This window comes from Eucyclogobius newberryi, unplaced genomic scaffold (genome assembly GCF_026437365.1).
Source record: "Eucyclogobius newberryi isolate DKJ021-1_F unplaced genomic scaffold, fEucNew1.0.hap1 SCAF_20, whole genome shotgun sequence".
NCBI lineage: Eukaryota > Metazoa > Chordata > Actinopteri > Gobiiformes > Gobiidae > Eucyclogobius > Eucyclogobius newberryi.
This window is the reverse complement of record NW_027315835.1, coordinates 29759351-29786238: the sequence shown is the minus strand read 5'-3', so window position 1 is coordinate 29786238 and position 26888 is coordinate 29759351. Positions and strand designations below refer to the sequence as shown.

General features: G+C 42.9%; 1 protein-coding gene across 1 annotated transcript in view; it reads left to right on the top strand.

Moving 5' to 3' along the window:
- The window catches only part of dnah9 (dynein, axonemal, heavy chain 9), a 649263-nt gene that overhangs the window by 593096 nt on the left and 29279 nt on the right, over positions 1-26888 (top strand). The window contains exon 75 of the mRNA XM_072455799.1: positions 1773-1955. Coding sequence (XP_072311900.1) covers positions 1773-1955 — 183 coding nt within the window. The remainder of the gene's footprint in view (positions 1-1772; positions 1956-26888) is intronic.

Genomic DNA, 26888 nt, shown 5'->3' with positions numbered 1-26888 from the left:
TTAAAGACAAATAATAACATTTTAAAATCAACTCTAAAATGAAGGAGGAGCCGGTGCAGTGCTTTTTAGTCTTTTTGCACTTTTAATTCCAGCATTTGTTGAAGATAAAAAAGTAGTGTATTCTATTATAGATATTATGATGGTTGTAAAAATGTGTTTATTGACGGACATTAGGATTAAAATCTCTCCAGACATCAACCCCATGTTATGTATTAAATCACTAAATGTATTATTTATAGATTTACCAGGACTTAGTGCGATCGAGACGTCTTATGTGGGCGGAACATGTTCCAGTCTCCACCACGAGGGTTCCTCAGATTGGTTTGCACAACTTCAGTGTAGAAAGTGAGAGCGCCTCCTGGTGGAACATTTACATTATCAAAGTAAACACACTTCCATTAATATTTCCTTTGTCCAGTACAAATCTGCCATCTTTATCTTTGTGTTCAAAACTCTGTTCACAGGCCACGCCCCTCGTATTGTCCCTGTATGGGGAATAGTAAAGTCTGATAAAACCAAATTTGGTCAATTTTTGATGTTCTAAGTCTCTTGTAGGTATGTAATATCATTTTTTTTTCTTTTCTCATCTTTGTTAGTATCTTTGACCGCTTAATTGGTCCCAACATGCCATTAACAATAAAGATGCTATGCTATTAGCTATTGTATTAAACATGTTAAAATCATTCTTGTAAATCTGCGTTTGTTACTCAGCTCTCTTGTCGAACACAACACACAAACACAGTGACCACAACAACAGAACACAACACACAAACACAGTGACCACAACAACAGAACACAACACAAAAACACAGTGACCACAACAACAGAACACAATAGAACAGACAATTTGAAAAGAAAATATGAGCTCATCCCAAAAAAGTGCAAAAAGCGACCTATCCAAAAAGAGATCAGAAAGTTGATATAACATTTTCACCTGGGCATTTACAAAGCAAAGTTGGAACACACTGGCCCACATTGGCCCACATTGGCCCACATAGGCCCACATAGTCACATGTCTCCAGTCCAGGACCCTTTCATTGAAATAAAGACATTTAAAGGTGAGAAAATGTCAGACAAATTCCTACATTGAATTGGCAAATGCTAACAATAAGAAAGAGCATATTCCACGTTCTTCTCTCAGACAGGATTTCACTGGATCAAAAGCTTTGTGTTTATTGACCACTTGTGCTGAGTAGTCATTAAAGAAAGAGACTTGGGGCTTGGTTGATCCAGGTTAGCCCGCAGCGAGACGTCAGGATTGATCTATTTTTCTTTTCCTAGTTTTTGTTAGAAGTTTGAGATACTCTGGGATCCAGGTCTCCATATACTTGACCTTCAGTGCCCTCTGGAATGCCGTCAGTAAAAACATGCCCCATGGTGTCCCTCAGGTCAGAGAACTCCTGGATGTCAATCACACACATTTCCAACAGGGCCGTGTGTATCTTTGCATCCACTGTTTTTGTAATCTTGTCAATAATCTCTGGTAAAGATGAGATCATTACAGGAAAAAGACAGATTATTTCCACAGGTACGACCGCAGACAGACAGACAGACAGACGGACGGACAGGCAGGCAGAGCTGCTGTCGTCCTGGAAGTCCGAGTCCTCTTTTTCAAGGATTTGGAAAAGAAAATCCATATTTTATTTAAAATGATAGTCTACCACTGACTACTTCTGAAACTTGCACTACAAAGGCTCACGACTGGACAAATAAGGAGTTACTGACACGCTTCTCTTTGGTCATCGGTCGTCTGCTGTTGCCTTGTGTTTCAGGTGCGCACCGTGCTGGAGGAGCTCCTGGAAAAGCTTCCAGAGGAGTTCAACATGGCCGAGCTGCTGAGCAAAGCTGAGGAAAGGACTCCATACCAGGTGGTGGCGCTGCAGGAATGTGAACGCATGAACCTGCTCACTCAAGAGATGAAGAGGTCTCTGCGGGAGCTTGCCCTCGGACTCAAGGTGCACACTACACACTCAACCAGACATTTGACCAGTCTTGCTTGACATAGGATACATTCACGTCCGAAAATGTGATCAATATTACTGTCAAAATCAACATTGTGTTTTAAGCCTTTTCCTATTCTCCCTCTTCACCCACGACTACAAGTCAGTCACGGCTGCAAGGCTGTGTCTCACTTTAACTCTGTGATTAAGTTTGCAGAAGAGGTCATGTCCACAAAACAATGAGGCGGCCTACAGACAGATTCAACATTTGGCTGCATCGTTCACAAATAACAACTAGCTCCTCAACACCAGTAAGACAAGACGTGGTGGACTTCAGGAGGGGCAGCGGTGATGGCCGTGGAGATAGTGTCCTGGACCATTCACCCCTCCAGTTTAGTCAAGAAGGAACACACCAGCATCTCTTCTTTTTGAGGAGCCTGAAGAGGAACCACCTGTCCTGGTGGTTCCTCTTCAAGCTCCTATGGGAAATCACTAACCTTGCCAGAAAGATGAATTCTTGCATTGTTTGTGAGTTCACAAACTCTTGAGAGTCCATCTTGTTTTACAGCTGATTCGTTTGCAGTGTGCACCAGTGGTAAAGGACCAATCACATGGCAGAATTGTGGTTTGTCAAAACAAACATGGCGCCGGTCGTACTTTGGTCTATAATTCCATTTTGGCGAGTTTTGGATGCATTTTTTGTTATATCCTCCTGAGTAAAACTGATTTAGTATAAGATATGCAGCCACATATAAGTAACATAGTGCTTCAGTCAAACATGATGATGGAAGGCTCCTACAGTCATACATGATGATCGAAGGCTCCTACAGTCAAACATGATGATCGAAGGCTCCTACAGTCAAACATGATGATGGAAGGCTCCTACAGTCATACATGATGATCGAAGGCTCCTACAGTCAAACATGATGATCGAAGGCTCCTACAGTCAAACATGATGATGGAAGGCTCCTACAGTCAAACATGATGATCGAAGGCTCCTACAGTCAAACATGATAGTTGAAGGCTCCTACAGTCATACATGATGATCGAAGGCTCCTACAGTCAAACATGATGATTGAACATGATGATCGAAGGCTCCTACAGTCAAACATGATGATCGAAGGATCCTTCAGTCATACATGATGATCGAAGGCTCCTTCAGTCAAACATGATGATCGAAGGCTCCTACAGTCATACATGATGATCGAAGGCTCCTTCAGTCAAACATGATGATCGAAGGCTCCTACAGTCATACATGATGATTGAAGGCTCCTACAGTCACAAATGATGATTGAAGGCTCCTACAGTCAAACATGATGATCGAAGGCTCCTACAGTCACAAATGATGATTGAAGGCTCCTACAGTCAAACATGATGATTGAAGGCTCCTACAGTCAAACATGATGATCGAAGGCTCCTACAGTCAAACATGATGATCGAAGGCTCCTACAGTCAAACATAATGATCGAAGGCTCCTTCAGTCAAACATGATGATCGAAGGCTCCTACAGTCATACATGATGATTGAAGGCTCCTACAGTCAAACATGATGATCGAAGGCTCCTACTGTCACAAATGATGATTGAAGGCTCCTACAGTCAAACATGATGATTGAAGGCTCCTACAGTCAAACATGATGATCGAAGGCTCCTACAGTCAAACATGATGATCGAAGGCTCCTACAGTCAAACATAATGATCGAAGGCTCCTTCAGTCAAACATGATGATTGAACATGATGATCGAAGGCTCCTACAGTCATGCATGATGATCGAAGGCTCCTACAGTCAAACATGATGATCGAAGGCTCCTACAGTCAAACATGATGATCGAAGGCTCCTACAGTCAAATATGATGATCGAAGGCTCCTACAGTCAAACATGATGATCGAAGGCTCCTACAGTCAAACATGATGATCGAAGGCTCCTACAGTCATACATGATAATCGAAGGCTCCTACAGTAAAACATGATGATTTAAGGCTCCTACAGTCATACATGATAATCGAAGGCTCCTACAGTCAAACATGATGATCGAAGGCTCCTACAGTCAAACATGATGATCGAAGGCTCCTACAGTCATACATGATAATCGAAGGCTCCTACAGTCAAACATGATGATTTAAGGCTCCTACAGTCAAAAATGATGATTTAACATGATGATCGAAGGCTCCTACAGTCAAACATGATGATCGAAGGCTCCTAAAGTCAAACATGATGATCGAAGGCTCCTACAGTCAAACATGATGATTTAAGGCTCCTACAGTCAAACATGATGATCGAGCGCTCCTACAGTCAAACATGATGATCGAAGGCTCCTAATGTCAAACATGATGATCGAAGGCTCCTACAGTCAGCCATTATTGATCGTAAGAACACTTGTGATCCAGTTTTGTTTAACCAGTTGTTCAAAGCTGCTGATGACTTCTTCATGAGCCTGTGTCAGTGTTTGTCAGTGGAGCCTCAGTCTCTGGGGGCCTCTCTGAGCTCACTATTCTGCTCTCTAGCGCCCCCTGTATCAACAGGATCCCCTCAAATTTTCTACTGTCTATAGACCATTGTCAATGACATCAAATTCTGAGGTGGGAGGTGAAGATATGAAGTGAACCAAAGTTTAAGAGTAAAACTGATTTAGTATAAGATATGCAGTCACACATAAGTAACATAGTGCTTCAGTCAAACATGATGAGCGAAGGCTCTTTCGGTCAAACATGATGATCGAAGGCTCCTTCAGTCAAACATGATGATCGAAGGCTCCTACAGTCAAACATGATGATCGAAGGCTCCTTCAGTCAAACATGATGATTGAAGGCTCCTTCAGTCAAACATGATGATCGAAGGCTCCTTCAGTCAAACATGATGATTGAAGGCTCCTACAGTCATACATGATGATCGAAGGCTCCTACAGTCAAACATGATGATCGAAGGCTCCTACAGTCAAACATGATGATGGAAGGCTCCTACAGTCATACATGATGATCGAAGGCTCCTACAGTCAAACATGATGATCGAAGGCTCCTACAGTCAAACATGATGATGGAAGGCTCCTACAGTCAAACATGATGATCGAAGGCTCCTACAGTCAAACATGATAGTTGAAGGCTCCTACAGTCATACATGATGATCGAAGGCTCCTACAGTCAAACATGATGATTGAACATGATGATCGAAGGCTCCTACAGTCAAACATGATGATCGAAGGATCCTTCAGTCATACATGATGATCGAAGGCTCCTTCAGTCAAACATGATGATCGAAGGCTCCTACAGTCAAACATGATGATCGAAGGCTCCTACAGTCATACATGATGATTGAAGGCTCCTACAGTCACAAATGATGATTGAAGGCTCCTACAGTCAAACATGATGATCGAAGGCTCCTACAGTCACAAATGATGATTGAAGGCTCCTACAGTCAAACATGATGATTGAAGGCTCCTACAGTCAAACATGATGATCGAAGGCTCCTACAGTAGAACATGATGATCGAAGGCTCCTACAGTCAAACATAATGATCGAAGGCTCCTTCAGTCAAACATGATGATCGAAGGCTCCTACAGTCAAACATGATGATCGAAGGCTCCTACTGTCACAAATGATGATTGAAGGCTCCTACAGTCAAACATGATGATTGAAGGCTCCTACAGTAAAACATGATGATCGAAGGCTCCTATAGTCAAACATGATGATCGAAGGCTCCTACAGTCAAATATGATGATCGAAGGCTCCTACAGTCAAACATGATGATCGAAGGCTCCTACAGTCAAATATGATGATCGAAGGCTCCTACAGTCAAACATGATGATCGAAGGCTCCTACAGTCAAACATGATGATTGAACATGATGATCGAAGGCTCCTACAGTCATGCATGATGATCGAAGGCTCCTACAGTCAAACATGATGATCGAAGGCTCCTATAGTCAAACATGATGATCGAAGGCTCCTACAGTCAAATATGATGATCGAAGGCTCCTACAGTCAAACATGATGATCGAAGGCTCCTACAGTCAAACATGATGATCGAAGGCTCCTACAGTCATACATGATAATCGAAGGCTCCTACAGTAAAACATGATGATTTAAGGCTCCTACAGTCATACATGATAATCGAAGGCTCCTACAGTCAAACATGATGATCGAAGGCTCCTACAGTCAAACATGATGATCGAAGGCTCCTACAGTCATACATGATAATCGAAGGCTCCTACAGTCAAACATGATGATTTAAGGCTCCTACAGTCAAAAATGATGATTTAACATGATGATCGAAGGCTCCTACAGTCAAACATGATGATCGAAGGCTCCTAAAGTCAAACATGATGATCGAAGGCTCCTACAGTCAAACATGATGATTTAAGGCTCCTACAGTCAAACATGATGATCGAGCGCTCCTACAGTCAAACATGATGATCGAAGGCTCCTAATGTCAAACATGATGATCGAAGGCTCCTACAGTCAGCCATTATTGATCGTAAGAACACTTGTGATCCAGTTTTGTTTAACCAGTTGTTCAAAGCTGCTGATGACTTCTTCATGAGCCTGTGTCAGTGTTTGTCAGTGGAGCCTCAGTCTCTGGGGGCCTCTCTGAGCTCACTATTCTGCTCTCTAGCGCCCCCTGTATCAACAGGATCCCCTCAAATTTTCTACTGTCTATAGACCATTGTCAATGACATCAAATTCTGAGGTGGGAGGTGAAGATATGAAGTGAACCAAAGTTTAAGAGTAAAACTGATTTAGTATAAGATATGCAGTCACACATAAGTAACATAGTGCTTCAGTCAAACATGATGAGCGAAGGCTCTTTCAGTCAAACATGATGATGGAAGGCTCCTTCAGTCAAACATGATGATCGAAGGCTCCTTCAGTCAAACATGATGATCGAAGGCTCCTACAGTCAAACATGATGATCGAAGGCTCCTTCAGTCAAACATGATGATTGAAGGCTCCTTCAGTCAAACATGATGATCGAAGGCTCCTTCAGTCAAACATGATGATCGAAGGCTCCTTCAGTCAAACATGATGATCGAAGGCTCCTTCAGTCAAACATGATGATTGAAGGCTCCTACAGTCATACATGATGATCGAAGGCTCCTACAGTCATACATGATGATCGAAGGCTCCTACAGTCATACATGATGATTGAAGGCTCCTACAGTCATACATGATAATCGAAGGTTCCTACAGTCAAACATGATGATTGAACATGATGATCGAAGGCCCCTACAGTCAAACATGATGATCGAAGGCTCCTACAGTCAAACATGATGATCGAAGGCTCCTACAGTCAAACATGATGATTGAACATGATGATCGAAGGCTCCTACAGTCATACATGATGATCGAAGGCTCCTACAGTCAAACATGATGATCAAAGGCTCCTACAGTCAAACATGATGATCGAAGGCTCCTACAGTCAAACATGATGATCGAAGGCTCCTACAGTCATACATGATAATCGAAGGCTCCTACAGTCAAACATGATGATTTAAGGCTCCTACAGTCAAACATGATGATTTAACATGATGATCGAAGGCTCCTACAGTCAAACATGATGATTTAACATGATGATCGAAGGCTCCTACAGTCATACATGATGATCGAAGGCTCCTACAGTCATACATGATGATCGAAGGCTCCTTCAGTCATATATGATGATCGAAGGCTCCTACAGTCATACATGATAATCGAAGGTTCCTACAGTCAAACATGATGATTGAACATGATGATCGAAGGCTCCTACAGTCATACATGATGATTGAAGGCTCCTACAGTCATACATGATGATCGAAGGCTCCTACAGTCATACATGATGATCGAAGGCTCCTTCAGTCATATATGATGATCGAAGGCTCCTACAGTCATACATGATAATCGAAGGTTCCTACAGTCAAACATGATGATTGAACATGATGATCGAAGGCTCCTACAGTCAAACATGATGATCGAAGGCTCCTACAGTCAAACATGATGATTGAACATGATGATCGAAGGCTCCTACAGTCAAACATGATGATCGAAGGCTCCTACAGTCAAACATGATGATTGAACATGATGATCGAAGGCTCCTACAGTCATACATGATGATCGAAGGCTCCTACAGTCAAACATGATGATCGAAGGCTCCTACAGTCAAACATGATGATCGAAGGCTCCTACAGTCAAACATGATGATCGAAGGCTCCTACAGTCATACATGATAATCGAAGGCTCCTACAGTCAAACATGATGATTTAAGGCTCCTACAGTCAAACATGATGATCGAAGGCTCCTAATGTCAAACATGATGATCGAAGGCTCCTACAGTCAGCCATTATTGATCGTAAGAACACTTGTGATCCAGTTTTGTTTAACCAGTTGTTCAAAGCTGCTGATGACTTTTTCTTGAGCCTTTGTCAGTGTTTGTCAGTGGAGCCTCAGTCTCTGGGGGCCTCTCTGAGCTCACTATTCTGCTCTCTAGCGCCCCCTGTATCAACATGATCCCCTCAAATTTTCTACTGTCTATAGACCATTGTCAATGACATCAAATTCTGAGGTGGGAGGTGAAGACATGAAGTGAACCAAAGTTTAAGAGTAAAACTGATTTAGTATAAGATATGCAGTCACACATAAGTAACATAGTGCTTCAGTCAAACATGATGATCGAAGGCTCTTTCAGTCAAACATGATGATGGAAGGCTCCTTCAGTCAAACATGATGATCGAAGGCTCTTTTAGTCAAACATGATGATCGAAGGCTCCTTCAGTCAAACATGATGATCGAAGGCTCCTTCAGTCAAACATGATGATCGAAGGCTCCTTCAGTCAAACATGATGATGGAAGGCTCCTACAGTTATACATGATGATTGAAGGCTCCTTCAGTCAAACATGATGATCGAAGGCTCCTTCAGTCAAACATGATGATCGAAGGCTCCTTCAGTCATACATGATGATTGAAGGCTCCTACAGTCATACATGATGATCGAAGGCTCCTACAGTCATACATGATGATCGAAGGCTCCTTCAGTCATATATGATGATCGAAGGCTCCTACAGTCATACATGATAATCGAAGGTTCCTACAGTCAAACATGATGATTTAAGGCTCCTAGAGTCAAACATGATGATTGAACATGATGATCGAAGGCTCCTACAGTCAAACATGATGATCGAAGGCTCCTAAAGTCAAACATGATGATCGAAGGCTCCTACAGTCAAACATGATGATTGAACATGATGATCGAAGGCTCCTACAGTCATACATGATGATCGAAGGCTCCTTCAGTCAAACATGATGATCGAAGGCTCCTTCAGTCAAACATGATGATCGAAGGCTCCTTCAGTCAAACATGATGATGGAAGGCTCCTACAGTCATACATGATGATTGAAGGCTCCTTCAGTCAAACATGATGATCGAAAGCTCCTTCAGTCAAACATGATGATCGAAGGCTCCTTCAGTCAAACATGATGATCGAAGGCTCCTTCAGTCAAACATGATGATCGAAGGTTCCTACAGTCAAACATGATGATTGAAGGCTCCTACAGTCAAACATGATGATCGAAGGCTCCTACAGTCATACATGATGATCGAAGGCTCCTTCAGTCAAACATGATGATCGAAGGCTCCTACAGTCAAACATGATGATCGAAGGCTCCTACAGTCAAACATGATGATTGAAGGCTCCTACAGTCAAACATGATGATTGAAGGCTCCTACAGTCATACATGATGATTGAAGGCTCCTTCAGTCAAACATGATGATCGAAGGCTCCTACAGTAAAACATGATGATCGAAGGCTCCTACAGTCAAACATAATGATCGAAGACTCCTAAAGTCAAACATGATGATCGAAGGCTCCTACAGTCAAACATGATGATCGAAGGCTCCTAAAGTCAAACATGATGATCGAAGGCTCCTACAGTCAAACATGATGATCGAAGGCTCCTAAAGTCAAACATGATGATCGAAGGCTCCTAAAGTCAAACATGATAGTTGAAGGCTCCTACAGTCAAACATGATGATCGAAGGCTCCTACAGTCATACATGATGATCGAAGGCTCCTAAAGTCAAACATGATAGTTGAAGGCTCCTTCAGTCAAACATGATGATTGAACATGATGATTGAAGGCTCCTAAAGTCAAACATGATGATCGAAGGCTCCTACAGTCAAACATGATGATTGAACATGATGATCGAAGGCTCCTACAGTCATACATGATGATCGAAGGCTCCTTCAGTCAAACATGATGATCGAAGGCTCCTTCAGTCAAACATGATGATCGAAGGCTCCTTCAGTCAAACATGATGATCGAAGGCTCCTTCAGTCAAACATGATGATGGAAGGCTCCTACAGTCATACATGATGATTGAAGGCTCCTTCAGTCAAACATGATGATCGAAGGCTCCTTCAGTCAAACATGATGATCGAAGGCTCCTTCAGTCAAACATGATGATCGAAGGCTCCTTCAGTCAAACATGATGATCGAAGGCTCCTTCAGTCAAACATGATGATCGAAGGTTCCTACAGTCAAACATGATGATTGAAGGCTCCTACAGTCAAACATGATGATCGAAGGCTCCTACAGTCATACATGATGATCGAAGGCTCCTTCAGTCAAACATGATGATCGAAGGCTCCTACAGTCAAACATGATGATCGAAGGCTCCTACAGTCAAACATGATGATTGAAGGCTCCTACAGTCAAACATGATGATTGAAGGCTACAAACAGTCATACATGATGATTGAAGGCTCCTTCAGTCAAACATGATGATCGAAGGCTCCTACAGTAAAACATGATGATCGAAGGCTCCTACAGTCAAACATAATGATCGAAGACTCCTAAAGTCAAACATGATGATCGAAGGCTCCTACAGTCAAACATGATGATCGAAGGCTCCTAAAGTCAAACATGATGATCGAAGGCTCCTACAGTCAAACATGATGATCGAAGGCTCCTAAAGTCAAACATGATGATCGAAGGCTCCTAAAGTCAAAAATGATAGTTGAAGGCTCCTACAGTCAAACATGATGATCGAAGGCTCCTAAAGTCAAACATGATAGTTGAAGGCTCCTAAAGTCAAACATGATGATCGAAGGCTCCTACAGTCAAACATGATGATCGAAGGCTCCTACAGTCATACATGATGATTGAAGGCTCCTTCAGTCAAACATGATGATCGAAGGCTCCTTCAGTCAAACATGATGATCGAAGGCTCCTTCAGTCAAACATGATGATCGAAGGCTCCTTCAGTTAAACATGATGATCGAAGGTTCCTACAGTCAAACATGATGATCGAAGGCTCCTACAGTCAAACATGATGATCGAAGGCTCCTAAAGTCATACATGATGATCGAAGGCTCCTTCAGTCAAACATGATGATCGAAGGCTCCTACAGTCATACATGATGATCGAAGGCTCCTTCAGTCATATATGATGATCGAAGGCTCCTACAGTCATACATGATAATCGAAGGTTCCTACAGTCAAACATGATGATTGAACATGATGATCGAAGGCTCCTACAGTCAAACATGATGATCGAAGGCTCCTACAGTCAAACATGATGATTGAACATGATGATCGAAGGCTCCTACAGTCAAACATGATGAGCGAAGGCTCCTTCAGTCAAACATGATGATCGAAGGCTCTTTCAGTCAAACATGATGATGGAAGGCTCCTTCAGTCAAACATGATGATCGAAGGCTCTTTCAGTCAAACATGATGATCGAAGGCTCCTTCAGTCAAACATGATGATCGAAGGCTCCTTCAGTCAAACATGATGATCGAAGGCTCCTTCAGTCAAACATGATGATGGAAGGCTCCTACAGTCATACATGATGATTGAAGGCTCCTTCAGTCAAACATGATGATCGAAGGCTCCTTCAGTCAAACATGATGATCGAAGGCTCCTTCAGTCAAACATGATGATCGAAGGCTCCTTCAGTCAAACATGATGATTGAAGGCTTCTACAGTCATACATGATGATCGAAGGCTCCTACAGTCATACATGATGATCGAAGGCTCCTTCAGTCATATATGATGATCGAAGGCTCCTACAGTCATACATGATAATCGAAGGTTCCTACAGTCAAACATGATGATTTAAGGCTCCTAAAGTCAAACATGATGATCGAAGGCTCCTACAGTCAAACATGATGAATGAACATGATGATCGAAGGCTCCTACAGTCATACATGATGATCGAAGGCTCCTTCAGTCAAACATGATGATCGAAGGCTCCTAAAGTCAAACATGATGATCGAAGGCTCCTACAGTCAAACATGATGAATGAACATGATGATCGAAGGCTCCTACAGTCATACATGATGATCGAAGGCTCCTTCAGTCAAACATGATGATCGAAGGCTCCTTCAGTCAAACATGATGATCGAAGGCTCCTTCAGTCAAACATGATGATCGAAGGCTCCTTCAGTCAAACATGATGATGGAAGGCTCCTACAGTCATACATGATGATTGAAGGCTCCTTCAGTCAAACATGATGATCGAAAGCTCCTTCAGTCAAACATGATGATCGAAGGCTCCTTCAGTCAAACATGATGATCGAAGGCTCCTTCAGTCAAACATGATGATCGAAGGTTCCTACAGTCAAACATGATGATTGAAGGCTCCTACAGTCAAACATGATGATCGAAGGCTCCTACAGTCATACATGATGATCGAAGGCTCCTTCAGTCAAACATGATGATCGAAGGCTCCTACAGTCAAACATGATGATCGAAGGCTCCTACAGTCAAACATGATGATTGAAGGCTCCTACAGTCAAACATGATGATTGAAGGCTCCTACAGTCATACATGATGATTGAAGGCTCCTTCAGTCAAACATGATGATCGAAGGCTCCTACAGTAAAACATGATGATCGAAGGCTCCTACAGTCAAACATAATGATCGAAGACTCCTAAAGTCAAACATGATGATCGAAGGCTCCTACAGTCAAACATGATGATCGAAGGCTCCTAAAGTCAAACATGATGATCGAAGGCTCCTACAGTCAAACATGATGATCGAAGGCTCCTACAGTCAAACATGATGATCGAAGGCTCCTAAAGTCAAACATGATGATCGAAGGCTCCTACAGTCAAACATGATGAATGAACATGATGATCGAAGGCTCCTACAGTCATACATGATGATCGAAGGCTCCTTCAGTCAAACATGATGATCGAAGGCTCCTTCAGTCAAACATGATGATCGAAGGCTCCTTCAGTCAAACATGATGATCGAAGGCTCCTTCAGTCAAACATGATGATGGAAGGCTCCTACAGTCATACATGATGATTGAAGGCTCCTTCAGTCAAACATGATGATCGAAAGCTCCTTCAGTCAAACATGATGATCGAAGGCTCCTTCAGTCAAACATGATGATCGAAGGCTCCTTCAGTCAAACATGATGATCGAAGGTTCCTACAGTCAAACATGATGATTGAAGGCTCCTACAGTCAAACATGATGATCGAAGGCTCCTACAGTCATACATGATGATCGAAGGCTCCTTCAGTCAAACATGATGATCGAAGGCTCCTACAGTCAAACATGATGATCGAAGGCTCCTACAGTCAAACATGATGATTGAAGGCTCCTACAGTCAAACATGATGATTGAAGGCTCCTACAGTCATACATGATGATTGAAGGCTCCTTCAGTCAAACATGATGATCGAAGGCTCCTACAGTAAAACATGATGATCGAAGGCTCCTACAGTCAAACATAATGATCGAAGACTCCTAAAGTCAAACATGATGATCGAAGGCTCCTACAGTCAAACATGATGATCGAAGGCTCCTAAAGTCAAACATGATGATCGAAGGCTCCTACAGTCAAACATGATGATCGAAGGCTCCTAAAGTCAAACATGATGATCGAAGGCTCCTAAAGTCAAACATGATGATGGAAGGCTCCTTCAGTCAAACATGATGATCGAAGGCTCTTTCAGTCAAACATGATGATCGAAGGCTCCTTCAGTCAAACATGATGATCGAAGGCTCCTTCAGTCAAACATGATGATCGAAGGCTCCTTCAGTCAAACATGATGATGGAAGGCTCCTACAGTCATACATGATGATTGAAGGCTCCTTCAGTCAAACATGATGATCGAAGGCTCCTTCAGTCAAACATGATGATCGAAGGCTCCTTCAGTCAAACATGATGATCGAAGGCTCCTTCAGTCAAACATGATGATTGAAGGCTCCTACAGTCATACATGATGATCGAAGGCTCCTACAGTCATACATGATGATCGAAGGCTCCTTCAGTCATATATGATGATCGAAGGCTCCTACAGTCATACATGATAATCGAAGGTTCCTACAGTCAAACATGATGATTTAAGGCTCCTAGAGTCAAACATGATGATTGAACATGATGATCGAAGGCTCCTACAGTCAAACATGATGATCGAAGGCTCCTAAAGTCAAACATGATGATCGAAGGCTCCTACAGTCAAACATGATGATTGAACATGATGATCGAAGGCTCCTACAGTCATACATGATGATCGAAGGCTCCTTCAGTCAAACATGATGATCGAAGGCTCCTTCAGTCAAACATGATGATCGAAGGCTCCTTCAGTCAAACATGATGATGGAATGCTCCTACAGTCATACATGATGATTGAAGGCTCCTTCAGTCAAACATGATGATCGAAAGCTCCTTCAGTCAAACATGATGATCGAAGGCTCCTTCAGTCAAACATGATGATCGAAGGCTCCTTCAGTCAAACATGATGATCGAAGGTTCCTACAGTCAAACATGATGATTGAAGGCTCCTACAGTCAAACATGATGATCGAAGGCTCCTACAGTCATACATGATGATCGAAGGCTCCTTCAGTCAAACATGATGATCGAAGGCTCCTACAGTCAAACATGATGATCGAAGGCTCCTACAGTCAAACATGATGATTGAAGGCTCCTACAGTCAAACATGATGATTGAAGGCTCCTACAGTCATACATGATGATTGAAGGCTCCTTCAGTCAAACATGATGATCGAAGGCTCCTACAGTAAAACATGATGATCGAAGGCTCCTACAGTCAAACATAATGATCGAAGACTCCTAAAGTCAAACATGATGATCGAAGGCTCCTACAGTCAAACATGATGATCGAAGGCTCCTAAAGTCAAACATGATGATCGAAGGCTCCTACAGTCAAACATGATGATCGAAGGCTCCTAAAGTCAAACATGATGATCGAAGGCTCCTAAAGTCAAACATGATAGTTGAAGGCTCCTACAGTCAAACATGATGATCGAAGGCTCCTAAAGTCAAACATGATAGTTGAAGGCTCCTTCAGTCAAACATGATGATTGAACATGATGATTGAAGGCTCCTAAAGTCAAACATGATGATCGAAGGCTCCTACAGTCAAACATGATGATTGAACATGATGATCGAAGGCTCCTACAGTCATACATGATGATCGAAGGCTCCTTCAGTCAAACATGATGATCGAAGGCTCCTTCAGTCAAACATGATGATCGAAGGCTCCTTCAGTCAAACATGATGATCGAAGGCTCCTTCAGTCAAACATGATGATGGAAGGCTCCTACAGTCATACATGATGATTGAAGGCTCCTTCAGTCAAACATGATGATCGAAGGCTCCTTCAGTCAAACATGATGATCGAAGGCTCCTTCAGTCAAACATGATGATCGAAGGCTCCTTCAGTCAAACATGATGATGGAAGGCTCCTACAGTCATACATGATGATTGAAGGCTCCTTCAGTCAAACATGATGATCGAAGGCTCCTTCAGTCAAACATGATGATCGAAGGCTCCTTCAGTCAAACATGATGATGGAAGGCTCCTACAGTCATACATGATGATTGAAGGCTCCTTCAGTCAAACATGATGATCGAAGGCTCCTTCAGTCAAACATGATGATCGAAGGCTCCTTCAGTCAAACATGATGATCGAAGGCTCCTTCAGTCAAACATGATGATTGAAGGCTTCTACAGTCATACATGATGATCGAAGGCTCCTACAGTCATACATGATGATCGAAGGCTCCTTCAGTCATATATGATGATCGAAGGCTCCTACAGTCATACATGATAATCGAAGGTTCCTACAGTCAAACATGATGATTTAAGGCTCCTAAAGTCAAACATGATGATCGAAGGCTCCTACAGTCAAACATGATGAATGAACATGATGATCGAAGGCTCCTACAGTCATACATGATGATCGAAGGCTCCTTCAGTCAAACATGATGATCGAAGGCTCCTAAAGTCAAACATGATGATCGAAGGCTCCTACAGTCAAACATGATGAATGAACATGATGATCGAAGGCTCCTACAGTCATACATGATGATCGAAGGCTCCTTCAGTCAAACATGATGATCGAAGGCTCCTTCAGTCAAACATGATGATCGAAGGCTCCTTCAGTCAAACATGATGATCGAAGGCTCCTTCAGTCAAACATGATGATGGAAGGCTCCTACAGTCATACATGATGATTGAAGGCTCCTTCAGTCAAACATGATGATCGAAAGCTCCTTCAGTCAAACATGATGATCGAAGGCTCCTTCAGTCAAACATGATGATCGAAGGCTCCTTCAGTCAAACATGATGATCGAAGGTTCCTACAGTCAAACATGATGATTGAAGGCTCCTACAGTCAAACATGATGATCGAAGGCTCCTACAGTCATACATGATGATCGAAGGCTCCTTCAGTCAAACATGATGATCGAAGGCTCCTACAGTCAAACATGATGATCGAAGGCTCCTACAGTCAAACATGATGATTGAAGGCTCCTACAGTCAAACATGATGATTGAAGGCTCCTACAGTCATACATGATGATTGAAGGCTCCTTCAGTCAAACATGATGATCGAAGGCTCCTACAGTAAAACATGATGATCGAAGGCTCCTACAGTCAAACATAATGATCGAAGACTCCTAAAGTCAAACATGATGATCGAAGGCTCCTACAGTCAAACATGATGATCGAAGGCTCCTAAAGTCAAACATGATGATCGAAGGCTCCTACAGTCAAACATGATGATCGAAGGCTCCTACAGTCAAACATGATGATCGAAGGCTCCTAAAGTCAAACATGATGATCGAAGGCTCCTACAGTCAAACATGATGAATGAACATGATGATCGAAGGCTCCTACAGTCATACATGATGATCGAAGGCTCCTTCAGTCAAACATGATGATCGAAGGCTCCTTCAGTCAAACATGATGATCGAAGGCTCCTTCAGTCAAACATGATGATCGAAGGCTCCTTCAGTCAAACATGATGATGGAAGGCTCCTACAGTCATACATGATGATTGAAGGCTCCTTCAGTCAAACATGATGATCGAAAGCTCCTTCAGTCAAACATGATGATCGAAGGCTCCTTCAGTCAAACATGATGATCGAAGGCTCCTTCAGTCAAACATGATGATCGAAGGTTCCTACAGTCAAACATGATGATTGAAGGCTCTTACAGTCAAACATGATGATCGAAGGCTCCTACAGTCATACATGATGATCGAAGGCTCCTTCAGTCAAACATGATGATCGAAGGCTCCTACAGTCAAACATGATGATCGAAGGCTCCTACAGTCAAACATGATGATTGAAGGCTCCTACAGTCAAACATGATGATTGAAGGCTCCTACAGTCATACATGATGATTGAAGGCTCCTTCAGTCAAACATGATGATCGAAGGCTCCTACAGTAAAACATGATGATCGAAGGCTCCTACAGTCAAACATAATGATCGAAGACTCCTAAAGTCAAACATGATGATCGAAGGCTCCTACAGTCAAACATGATGATCGAAGGCTCCTAAAGTCAAACATGATGATCGAAGGCTCCTACAGTCAAACATGATGATCGAAGGCTCCTAAAGTCAAACATGATGATCGAAGGCTCCTAAAGTCAAACATGATGATGGAAGGCTCCTTCAGTCAAACATGATGATCGAAGGCTCTTTCAGTCAAACATGATGATCGAAGGCTCCTTCAGTCAAACATGATGATCGAAGGCTCCTTCAGTCAAACATGATGATCGAAGGCTCCTTCAGTCAAACATGATGATGGAAGGCTCCTACAGTCATACATGATGATTGAAGGCTCCTTCAGTCAAACATGATGATCGAAGGCTCCTTCAGTCAAACATGATGATCGAAGGCTCCTTCAGTCAAACATGATGATCGAAGGCTCCTTCAGTCAAACATGATGATTGAAGGCTCCTACAGTCATACATGATGATCGAAGGCTCCTACAGTCATACATGATGATCGAAGGCTCCTTCAGTCATATATGATGATCGAAGGCTCCTACAGTCATACATGATAATCGAAGGTTCCTACAGTCAAACATGATGATTTAAGGCTCCTAGAGTCAAACATGATGATTGAACATGATGATCGAAGGCTCCTACAGTCAAACATGATGATCGAAGGCTCCTAAAGTCAAACATGATGATCGAAGGCTCCTACAGTCAAACATGATGATTGAACATGATGATCGAAGGCTCCTACAGTCATACATGATGATCGAAGGCTCCTTCAGTCAAACATGATGATCGAAGGCTCCTTCAGTCAAACATGATGATCGAAGGCTCCTTCAGTCAAACATGATGATGGAATGCTCCTACAGTCATACATGATGATTGAAGGCTCCTTCAGTCAAACATGATGATCGAAAGCTCCTTCAGTCAAACATGATGATCGAAGGCTCCTTCAGTCAAACATGATGATCGAAGGCTCCTTCAGTCAAACATGATGATCGAAGGTTCCTACAGTCAAACATGATGATTGAAGGCTCCTACAGTCAAACATGATGATCGAAGGCTCCTACAGTCATACATGATGATCGAAGGCTCCTTCAGTCAAACATGATGATCGAAGGCTCCTACAGTCAAACATGATGATCGAAGGCTCCTACAGTCAAACATGATGATTGAAGGCTCCTACAGTCAAACATGATGATTGAAGGCTCCTACAGTCATACATGATGATTGAAGGCTCCTTCAGTCAAACATGATGATCGAAGGCTCCTACAGTAAAACATGATGATCGAAGGCTCCTACAGTCAAACATAATGATCGAAGACTCCTAAAGTCAAACATGATGATCGAAGGCTCCTACAGTCAAACATGATGATCGAAGGCTCCTAAAGTCAAACATGATGATCGAAGGCTCCTACAGTCAAACATGATGATCGAAGGCTCCTAAAGTCAAACATGATGATCGAAGGCTCCTAAAGTCAAACATGATAGTTGAAGGCTCCTACAGTCAAACATGATGATCGAAGGCTCCTACAGTCATACATGATGATCGAAGGCTCCTAAAGTCAAACATGATAGTTGAAGGCTCCTTCAGTCAAACATGATGATTGAACATGATGATTGAAGGCTCCTAAAGTCAAACATGATGATCGAAGGCTCCTACAGTCAAACATGATGATTGAACATGATGATCGAAGGCTCCTACAGTCATACATGATGATCGAAGGCTCCTTCAGTCAAACATGATGATCGAAGGCTCCTTCAGTCAAACATGATGATCGAAGGCTCCTTCAGTCAAACATGATGATCGAAGGCTCCTTCAGTCAAACATGATGATTGAAGGCTCCTACAGTCATACATGATGATTGAAGGCTCCTTCAGTCAAACATGATGATCGAAGGCTCCTTCAGTCAAACATGATGATCGAAGGCTCCTTCAGTCAAACATGATGATCGAAGGCTCCTTCAGTCAAACATGATGATCGAAGGTTCCTACAGTCAAACATGATGATTGAAGGCTCCTACAGTCAAACATGATGATCGAAGGTTCCTACAGTCAAACATGATGATCGAAGGCTCCTACAGTCATACATGATGATCGAAGGCTCCTTCAGTCAAACATGATGATCGAAGGCTCCTACAGTCAAACATGATGATCGAAGGCTCCTACAGTCAAACATGATGATTGAAGGCTCCTACAGTCAAACATGATGATTGAAGGCTCCTACAGTCATACATGATGATTGAAGGCTCCTTCAGTCAAACATGATGATCGAAGGCTCCTACAGTAAAACATGATGATCGAAGGCTCCTACAGTCAAACATAATGATCGAAGACTCCTAAAGTCAAACATGATGATCGAAGGCTCCTACAGTCAAACATGATGATCGAAGGCTCCTAAAGTCAAACATGATGATCGAAGGCTCCTACAGTCAAACATGATGATCGAAGGCTCCTAAAGTCAAACATGATGATCGAAGGCTCCTAAAGTCAAACATGATAGTTGAAGGCTCCTACAGTCAAACATGATGATCGAAGGCTCCTACAGTCATACATGATGATCGAAGGCTCCTAAAGTCAAACATGATAGTTGAAGGCTCCTTCAGTCAAACATGATGATTGAACATGATGATTGAAGGCTCCTAAAGTCAAACATGATGATCGAAGGCTCCTACAGTCAAACATGATGATCGAAGGCTCCTACAGTCATACATGATGATTGAAGGCTCCTTCAGTCAAACATGATGATCGAAGGCTCCTTCAGTCAAACATGATGATCGAAGGCTCCTTCAGTCAAACATGATGATCGAAGGCTCCTTCAGTCAAACATGATGATCGAAGGTTCCTACAGTCAAACATGATGATCGAAGGCTCCTACAGTCAAACATGATGATCGAAGGCTCCTACAGTCATACATGATGATCGAAGGCTCCTTCAGTCAAACATGATGATCGAAGGCTCCTTCAGTCAAACATGATGATCGAAGGCTCCTTCAGTCAAACATGATGATCGAAGGCTCCTTCAGTCAAACATGATGATCGAAGGTTCCTACAGTCAAACATGATGATCGAAGGCTCCTACAGTCAAACATGATGATCGAAGGCTCCTACAGTCATACATGATGATCGAAGGCTCCTTCAGTCATATATGATGATCGAAGGCTCCTACAGTCATACATGATAATTGAAGGTTCCTACAATCAAACATGATGATTGAACATGATGATCGAAGGCTCCTACAGTCAAACATGATGATCGAAGGCTCCTACAGTCAAACATGATGATTGAACATGATGATCGAAGGCTCCTACAGTCAAACATGATGAGCGAAGGCTCCTTCAGTCAAACATGATGATCGAAGGCTCCTTCAGTCAAACATGATGATCGAAGGCTCCTTCAGTCAAACATGATGATCGAAGGCTCCTTCAGTCAAACATGATGATCGAAGGCTCCTTCAGTCAAACATGATGATGGAAGGCTCCTACAGTCATACATGATGATTGAAGGCTCCTTCAGTCAAACATGATGATCGAAGGCCATTTCAGTCAAACATGATGATCGAAGGCTCCTACAGTCATACATGATGATCGAAGGCTCCTTCAGTCATATATGATGATCGAAGGCTCCTACAGTCATACATGATAATCGAAGGTTCCTACAGTCAAACATGATGATTTAAGGCTCCTAGAGTCAAACATGATGATTGAACATGATGATCGAAGGCTCCTACAGTCAAACATGATGATCGAAGGCTCCTAAAGTCAAACATGATGATCGAAGGCTCCTACAGTCAAACATGATGATTGAACATGATGATCGAAGGCTCCTACAGTCATACATGATGATCGAAGGCTCCTTCAGTCAAACATGATGATCGAAGGCTCCTTCAGTCAAACATGATGATCGAAGGCTCCTTCAGTCAAACATGATGATCGAAGGCTCCTTCAGTCAAACATGATGATGGAAGGCTCCTACAGTCATACATGATGATTGAAGGCTCCTTCAGTCAAACATGATGATCGAAAGCTCCTTCAGTCAAACATGATGATCGAAGGCTCCTTCAGTCAAACATGATGATCGAAGGCTCCTTCAGTCAAACATGATGATCGAAGGTTCCTACAGTCAAACATGATGATTGAAGGCTCCTACAGTCAAACATGATGATCGAAGGCTCCTACAGTCATACATGATGATCGAAGGCTCCTTCAGTCAAACATGATGATCGAAGGCTCCTACAGTCAAACATGATGATCGAAGGCTCCTACAGTCAAACATGATGATTGAAGGCTCCTACAGTCAAACATGATGATTGAAGGCTCCTACAGTCAAACATGATGATCGAAGGCTCCTAAAGTCAAACATGATGATCGAAGGCTCCTTCAGTCAAACATGATGATCGAAGGCTCCTACAGTAAAACATGATGATCGAAGGCTCCTACAGTCAAACATAATGATCGAAGACTCCTAAAGTCAAACATGATAGTTGAAGGCTCCTACAGTCAAACATGATGATCGAAGGCTCCTACAGTCAAACATGATGATCGAAGGCTCCTACAGTCATACATGATGATTGAAGGCTCCTTCAGTCAAACATGATGATCGAAGGCTCCTTCAGTCAAACATGATGATCGAAGGCTCCTTCAGTCAAACATGATGATCGAAGGCTCCTTCAGTCAAACATGATGATCGAAGGTTCCTACAGTCAAACATGATGATCGAAGGCTCCTACAGTCAAACATGATGATCGAAGGCTCCTACAGTCATACATGATGATCGAAGGCTCCTTCAGTCAAACATGATGATCGAAGGCTCCTACAGTCAAACATGATGATCGAAGGCTCCTACAGTCAAACATGATGATTGAAGGCTCCTACAGTCATACATGATGATTGAAGGCTCCTACAGTCAAACATGATGATCGAAGGCTCCTAAAGTCAAACATGATGATCGAAGGCTCCTAAAGTCAAACATGATGATCGAAGGCTCCTAAAGTCAAACATGATAGTTGAAGGCTCCTTCAGTCAAACATGATGATTGAACATGATGATTGAAGGCTCCTAAAGTCAAACATGATGATCGAAGGCTCCTACAGTCAAACATGATGATCGAAGGCTCCTACAGTCAAACATGATGATCGAAGGCTCCTACAGTCAAACATGATGATCGAAGGCTCCTAAAGTCAAACATGATGATCGAAGGCTCCTACAGTCAAACATGATGATCGAAGGCTCCTAAAGTCAAACATGATGATCGAAGGCTCCTAAAGTCAAACATGATAGTTGAAGGCTCCTACAGTCAAACATGATGATCGAAGGCTCCTAAAGTCAAACATGATGATCGAAGGCTCCTACAGTCAAACATGATGATTGAAGGCTCCTAAAGTCAAACATGATGATCGAAGGCTCCTACAGTCAAACATGTTGATCGAAGGCTCCTAAAGTCAAACATGATGATCGAAGGCTCCTTCAGTCAAACATGATGATCGAAGGCTCCTACAGTCAAACATGATGATCGAAGGCTCCTACAGTCAAACATGATGATCGAAGGCTCCTAAAGTCAAACATGATGATCGAAGGCTCCTACAGTCAAACATGATGATCGAAGGCTCCTACAGTCAAACATGATGATCGAAGGCTCCTAAAGTCAAACATGATGATCGAAGGCTCCTACAGTCAAACATGATGATCGAAGGCTCCTACAGTCAAACATGATGATTGAAGGCTCCTTTAGTCAAACATGATGATCGAAGGCTCCTACAGTAAAACATGATGATCGAAGGCTCCTACAGTCAGACATTATTGATCGTAAGAACACTTGTGATCCAGTTTTGTTTAACCAGTTGTTCAAAGCTGCTGATGACTTCTTCATGAGCCTGTGTCAGTGTTTGTCAGTGGAGCCTCAGTCTCTGGGGGCCTCTCTGAGCTCACTATTCTGCTCTCTAGCGCCCCCTGTATCAACAGGATCCCCTCAAATTGTCTACTGCCTATAGACCATTGTCAATGACATCAAATTCTGAGGTGGGAGGTGAAGATATGAAGTGAACCAAAGTTTCTCTCATTTAGAGGACACTTTTTTAGCTCTTTTTTTCCCCCCTGATGTTCGGTCAGTCCCGGTCAGTCCCGGTCAGTCCCGGTCAGTCCTGGTCAGTCCCGGTCATCTCCAGTTTAAAACCGTTCTGCTTCTATGTCATGATGTGGAGCTGTTACATCTGCATCTGAATCACAAAGTGTGCAGCGCAGAAAGACACACTGTAGAACCCACTAGCAGAGTCCAGCGGCCAGACAATGAGTCCAGTGGTCAAACACCGAGTCCAGCGGTAAAACAATGAGTCCAGCGGTCAAACAATGAGTCCAGTGGTCAAACACCGAGTCCAGCGGTAAAACAATGAGTCCAGCGGTCAAACAATGAGTCCAGTGGTCAAACACCGAGTCCAGCGGTAAAACAATGAGTCCAGCGGTCAAACACCGAGTCCAGCGGTAAAACAATGAGTCCAGCGGTCAAACACCGAGTCCAGCGGTAAAACAATGAGTCCAGCGGTCAAACACCGAGTCCAGCGGTAAAACAATGAGTCCAGCGGTCAAACTGTTCATGTTTCTAGTGGTCATACGTTAGTTGGAAACACAGGCAGTATTTGAATAACTCAGTTTGTGTAATGAGTCAGTGACGTGAGACGTTTCAGTCCAAGAGTTCAAACTGGTGAGGTATGTGAGACATTCGCCCTCTGGCAGGAGAAAGAGGTTCAAGACTCACTTTTACATGTAAATGTTTTCCACTGAATATTGATGAGAAGCCCAAGTCTACTGCCCATTCTAAAGCTCTAAAGCTCTAAAGCTCTAAAGCTCTAAAGCTCTAAAGCACTAAAGCACTAAAGCTCTAAAGCTCTAAAGCACTAAAGGTCTAAAGCTCTAAAGCTCTAAAGCTCTAAAGCACTAAAGCACTAAAGCTCTAAAGCTCTAAAGCACTAAAGCTGTAAAGCTCTAAAGCACTAAAGCTCTAAAGCTCTAAAGCACTAAAGCTCTAAAGCTCTAAAGCTCTAAAGCACTAAAGCACTAAAGCTCTAAAGCTCTAAAGCTCTAAAGCTGTAAAGCTCTAAAGCACTAAAGCTCTAAAGCTCTAAAGCACTAAAGCTCTAAAGCTCTAAAGCACTAAAGCACTAAAGCTCTAAAGCTCTAAAGCTCTAAAGCACTAAAGCTCTAAAGCACTAAAGCACTAAAGCTCTAAAGCACTATAGCTCTAAAGCTCTAAAGCACTAAAGCACTAAAGCTCTAAAGCGCTAAAGCACTAAAGCACTAAAGCACTAAAGCTCTAAAGCTCTAAAGCACTTAAGCTCTAAAGCACTAAAGCTCTAAAGCACTAAAGCTCTAAAGCTCTAAAGCACTAAAGCTCTAAAGCACTAAAGCTCTAAAGCTCTAAAGCTGTAAAGCACTAAAGCTCTAAAGCACTAAAGCTCTAAAGCTCTAAAATTCTAAAGCTCTAAAGCACTAAAGCACTAAAGCTCTAAAATTCTAAAGCTCTAAAGCACTAAAGCACTAAAGCTCTAAAGCACTAAAGCACTAAAGCACTAAAGCTCTAAAGCACTAAAGCACTAAAGCTCTAAAGCTCTAAAGCACGAAAGCTCTAAAGCACTAAAGCACTAAAGCTCTAAAGCACTAAAGCTCTAAAGCTTTAAAGCAGTAAAGCTCTAAAGCACTAAAGCTCTAAAGCTCTAAAGCTCTAAAGCTCTAAAGCACTAAAGCACTAAAGCACTAAAGCTCTAAAGCACTAAAGCACTAAAGCTCTAAGCAAAGCGGGGGCATCAACTAATGTTAGGGAAGAATAAAGTCTGGCGGTAATGCAACACTTGGATGCCAACCGCCATAAAACAACAACAACAACAACAACAACAGCTCTAAAGCACTAAAGCTCTAAAGCACTAAAGCACTAAAGCTCTAAAGCTCTAAAACACTAAAGCTCTAAAGCACTAAAGCACTAAAGCACTAAAGCTCTAAAGCACTAAAGCACTAAAGCACTAAAGCTCTAAAGCTCTAAAGCTGTAAAGCACTAAAGCACTAAAGCTCTAAAGCTCTAAAGCTCTAAAGCACTAAAGCACTAAAGCACTAAAGCTCTAAAGCTTTAAAGCACTAAAGCTCTAAAGCACTAAAGCTCTAAAGCACTAAAGCACTAAAGCACTAAAGCTCTAAAGCTCTAAAGCTCTAAAGCTGTAAAGCACTAAAGCTCTAAAGCACTAAAGCACTAAAGCACTAAAGCTCTAAAGCTTTAAAGCTCTAAAGCTTTAAAGCACTAAAGCTCTAAAGCACTAAAGCTCTAAAGCTCTAAAGCACTAAAGCAGGGGTTTTCAGAAAGTTATGGTCCAAGGGCCAGATTGGAAAACTGCATCACAATTTTATGTTTCATCTCTTTAATATCCACAAAAAACTCTCAGTGACACTCACAGCTCTGTCCTGACACTCACAGCTCTGTCCTGACACTCACAGCTCTGTCCCGACACTCACAGCTCTGTCCTGACACTCACAGCTCTGTCCTGACACTCACAGCTCTGTCCTGACACTCACAGCTCTGTCCCGACACTCACAGCTCTGTCCCGACACTCACAGCTCTGTCCTGACACTCACAGCTCTGTCCCGACACTCACAGCTCTGTCCCGACACTCACAGCTCTGTCCTGACACTCACAGCTCTGTCCTGACACTCACAGCTCTGTCCCGACACTCACAGCTCTGTCCCGACACTCACAGCTCTGTCCCGACACTCACACTCACAGCTCTGTCCCGACACTCACAGCTCTGTCCCGACACTCACAGCTCTGTCCCGACACTCACACTCACAGCTCTGTCCCGACACTCACAGCTCTGTCCTGACACTCACAGCTCTGTCCTGACACTCACAGCTCTGTCCTGACATTCACAGCTCTGTCCTGACACTCACAGCTCTGTCCTGACACTCACAGCTCTGTCCTGACACTCACAGCTCTGTCCTGACACTCACAGCTCTGTCCCGACACTCACAGCTCTGTCCTGACACTCACAGCTCTGTCCCGACACTCACAGCTCTGTCCTGACACTCACAGCTCTGTCCCGACACTCACAGCTCTGTCCTGACACTCACAGCTCTGTCCCGACACTCACAGCTCTGTCCCGACACTCACAGCTCTGTCCCGACACTCACACTCACAGCTCTGTCCCGACACTCACAGCTCTGTCCCGACACTCACAGCTCTGT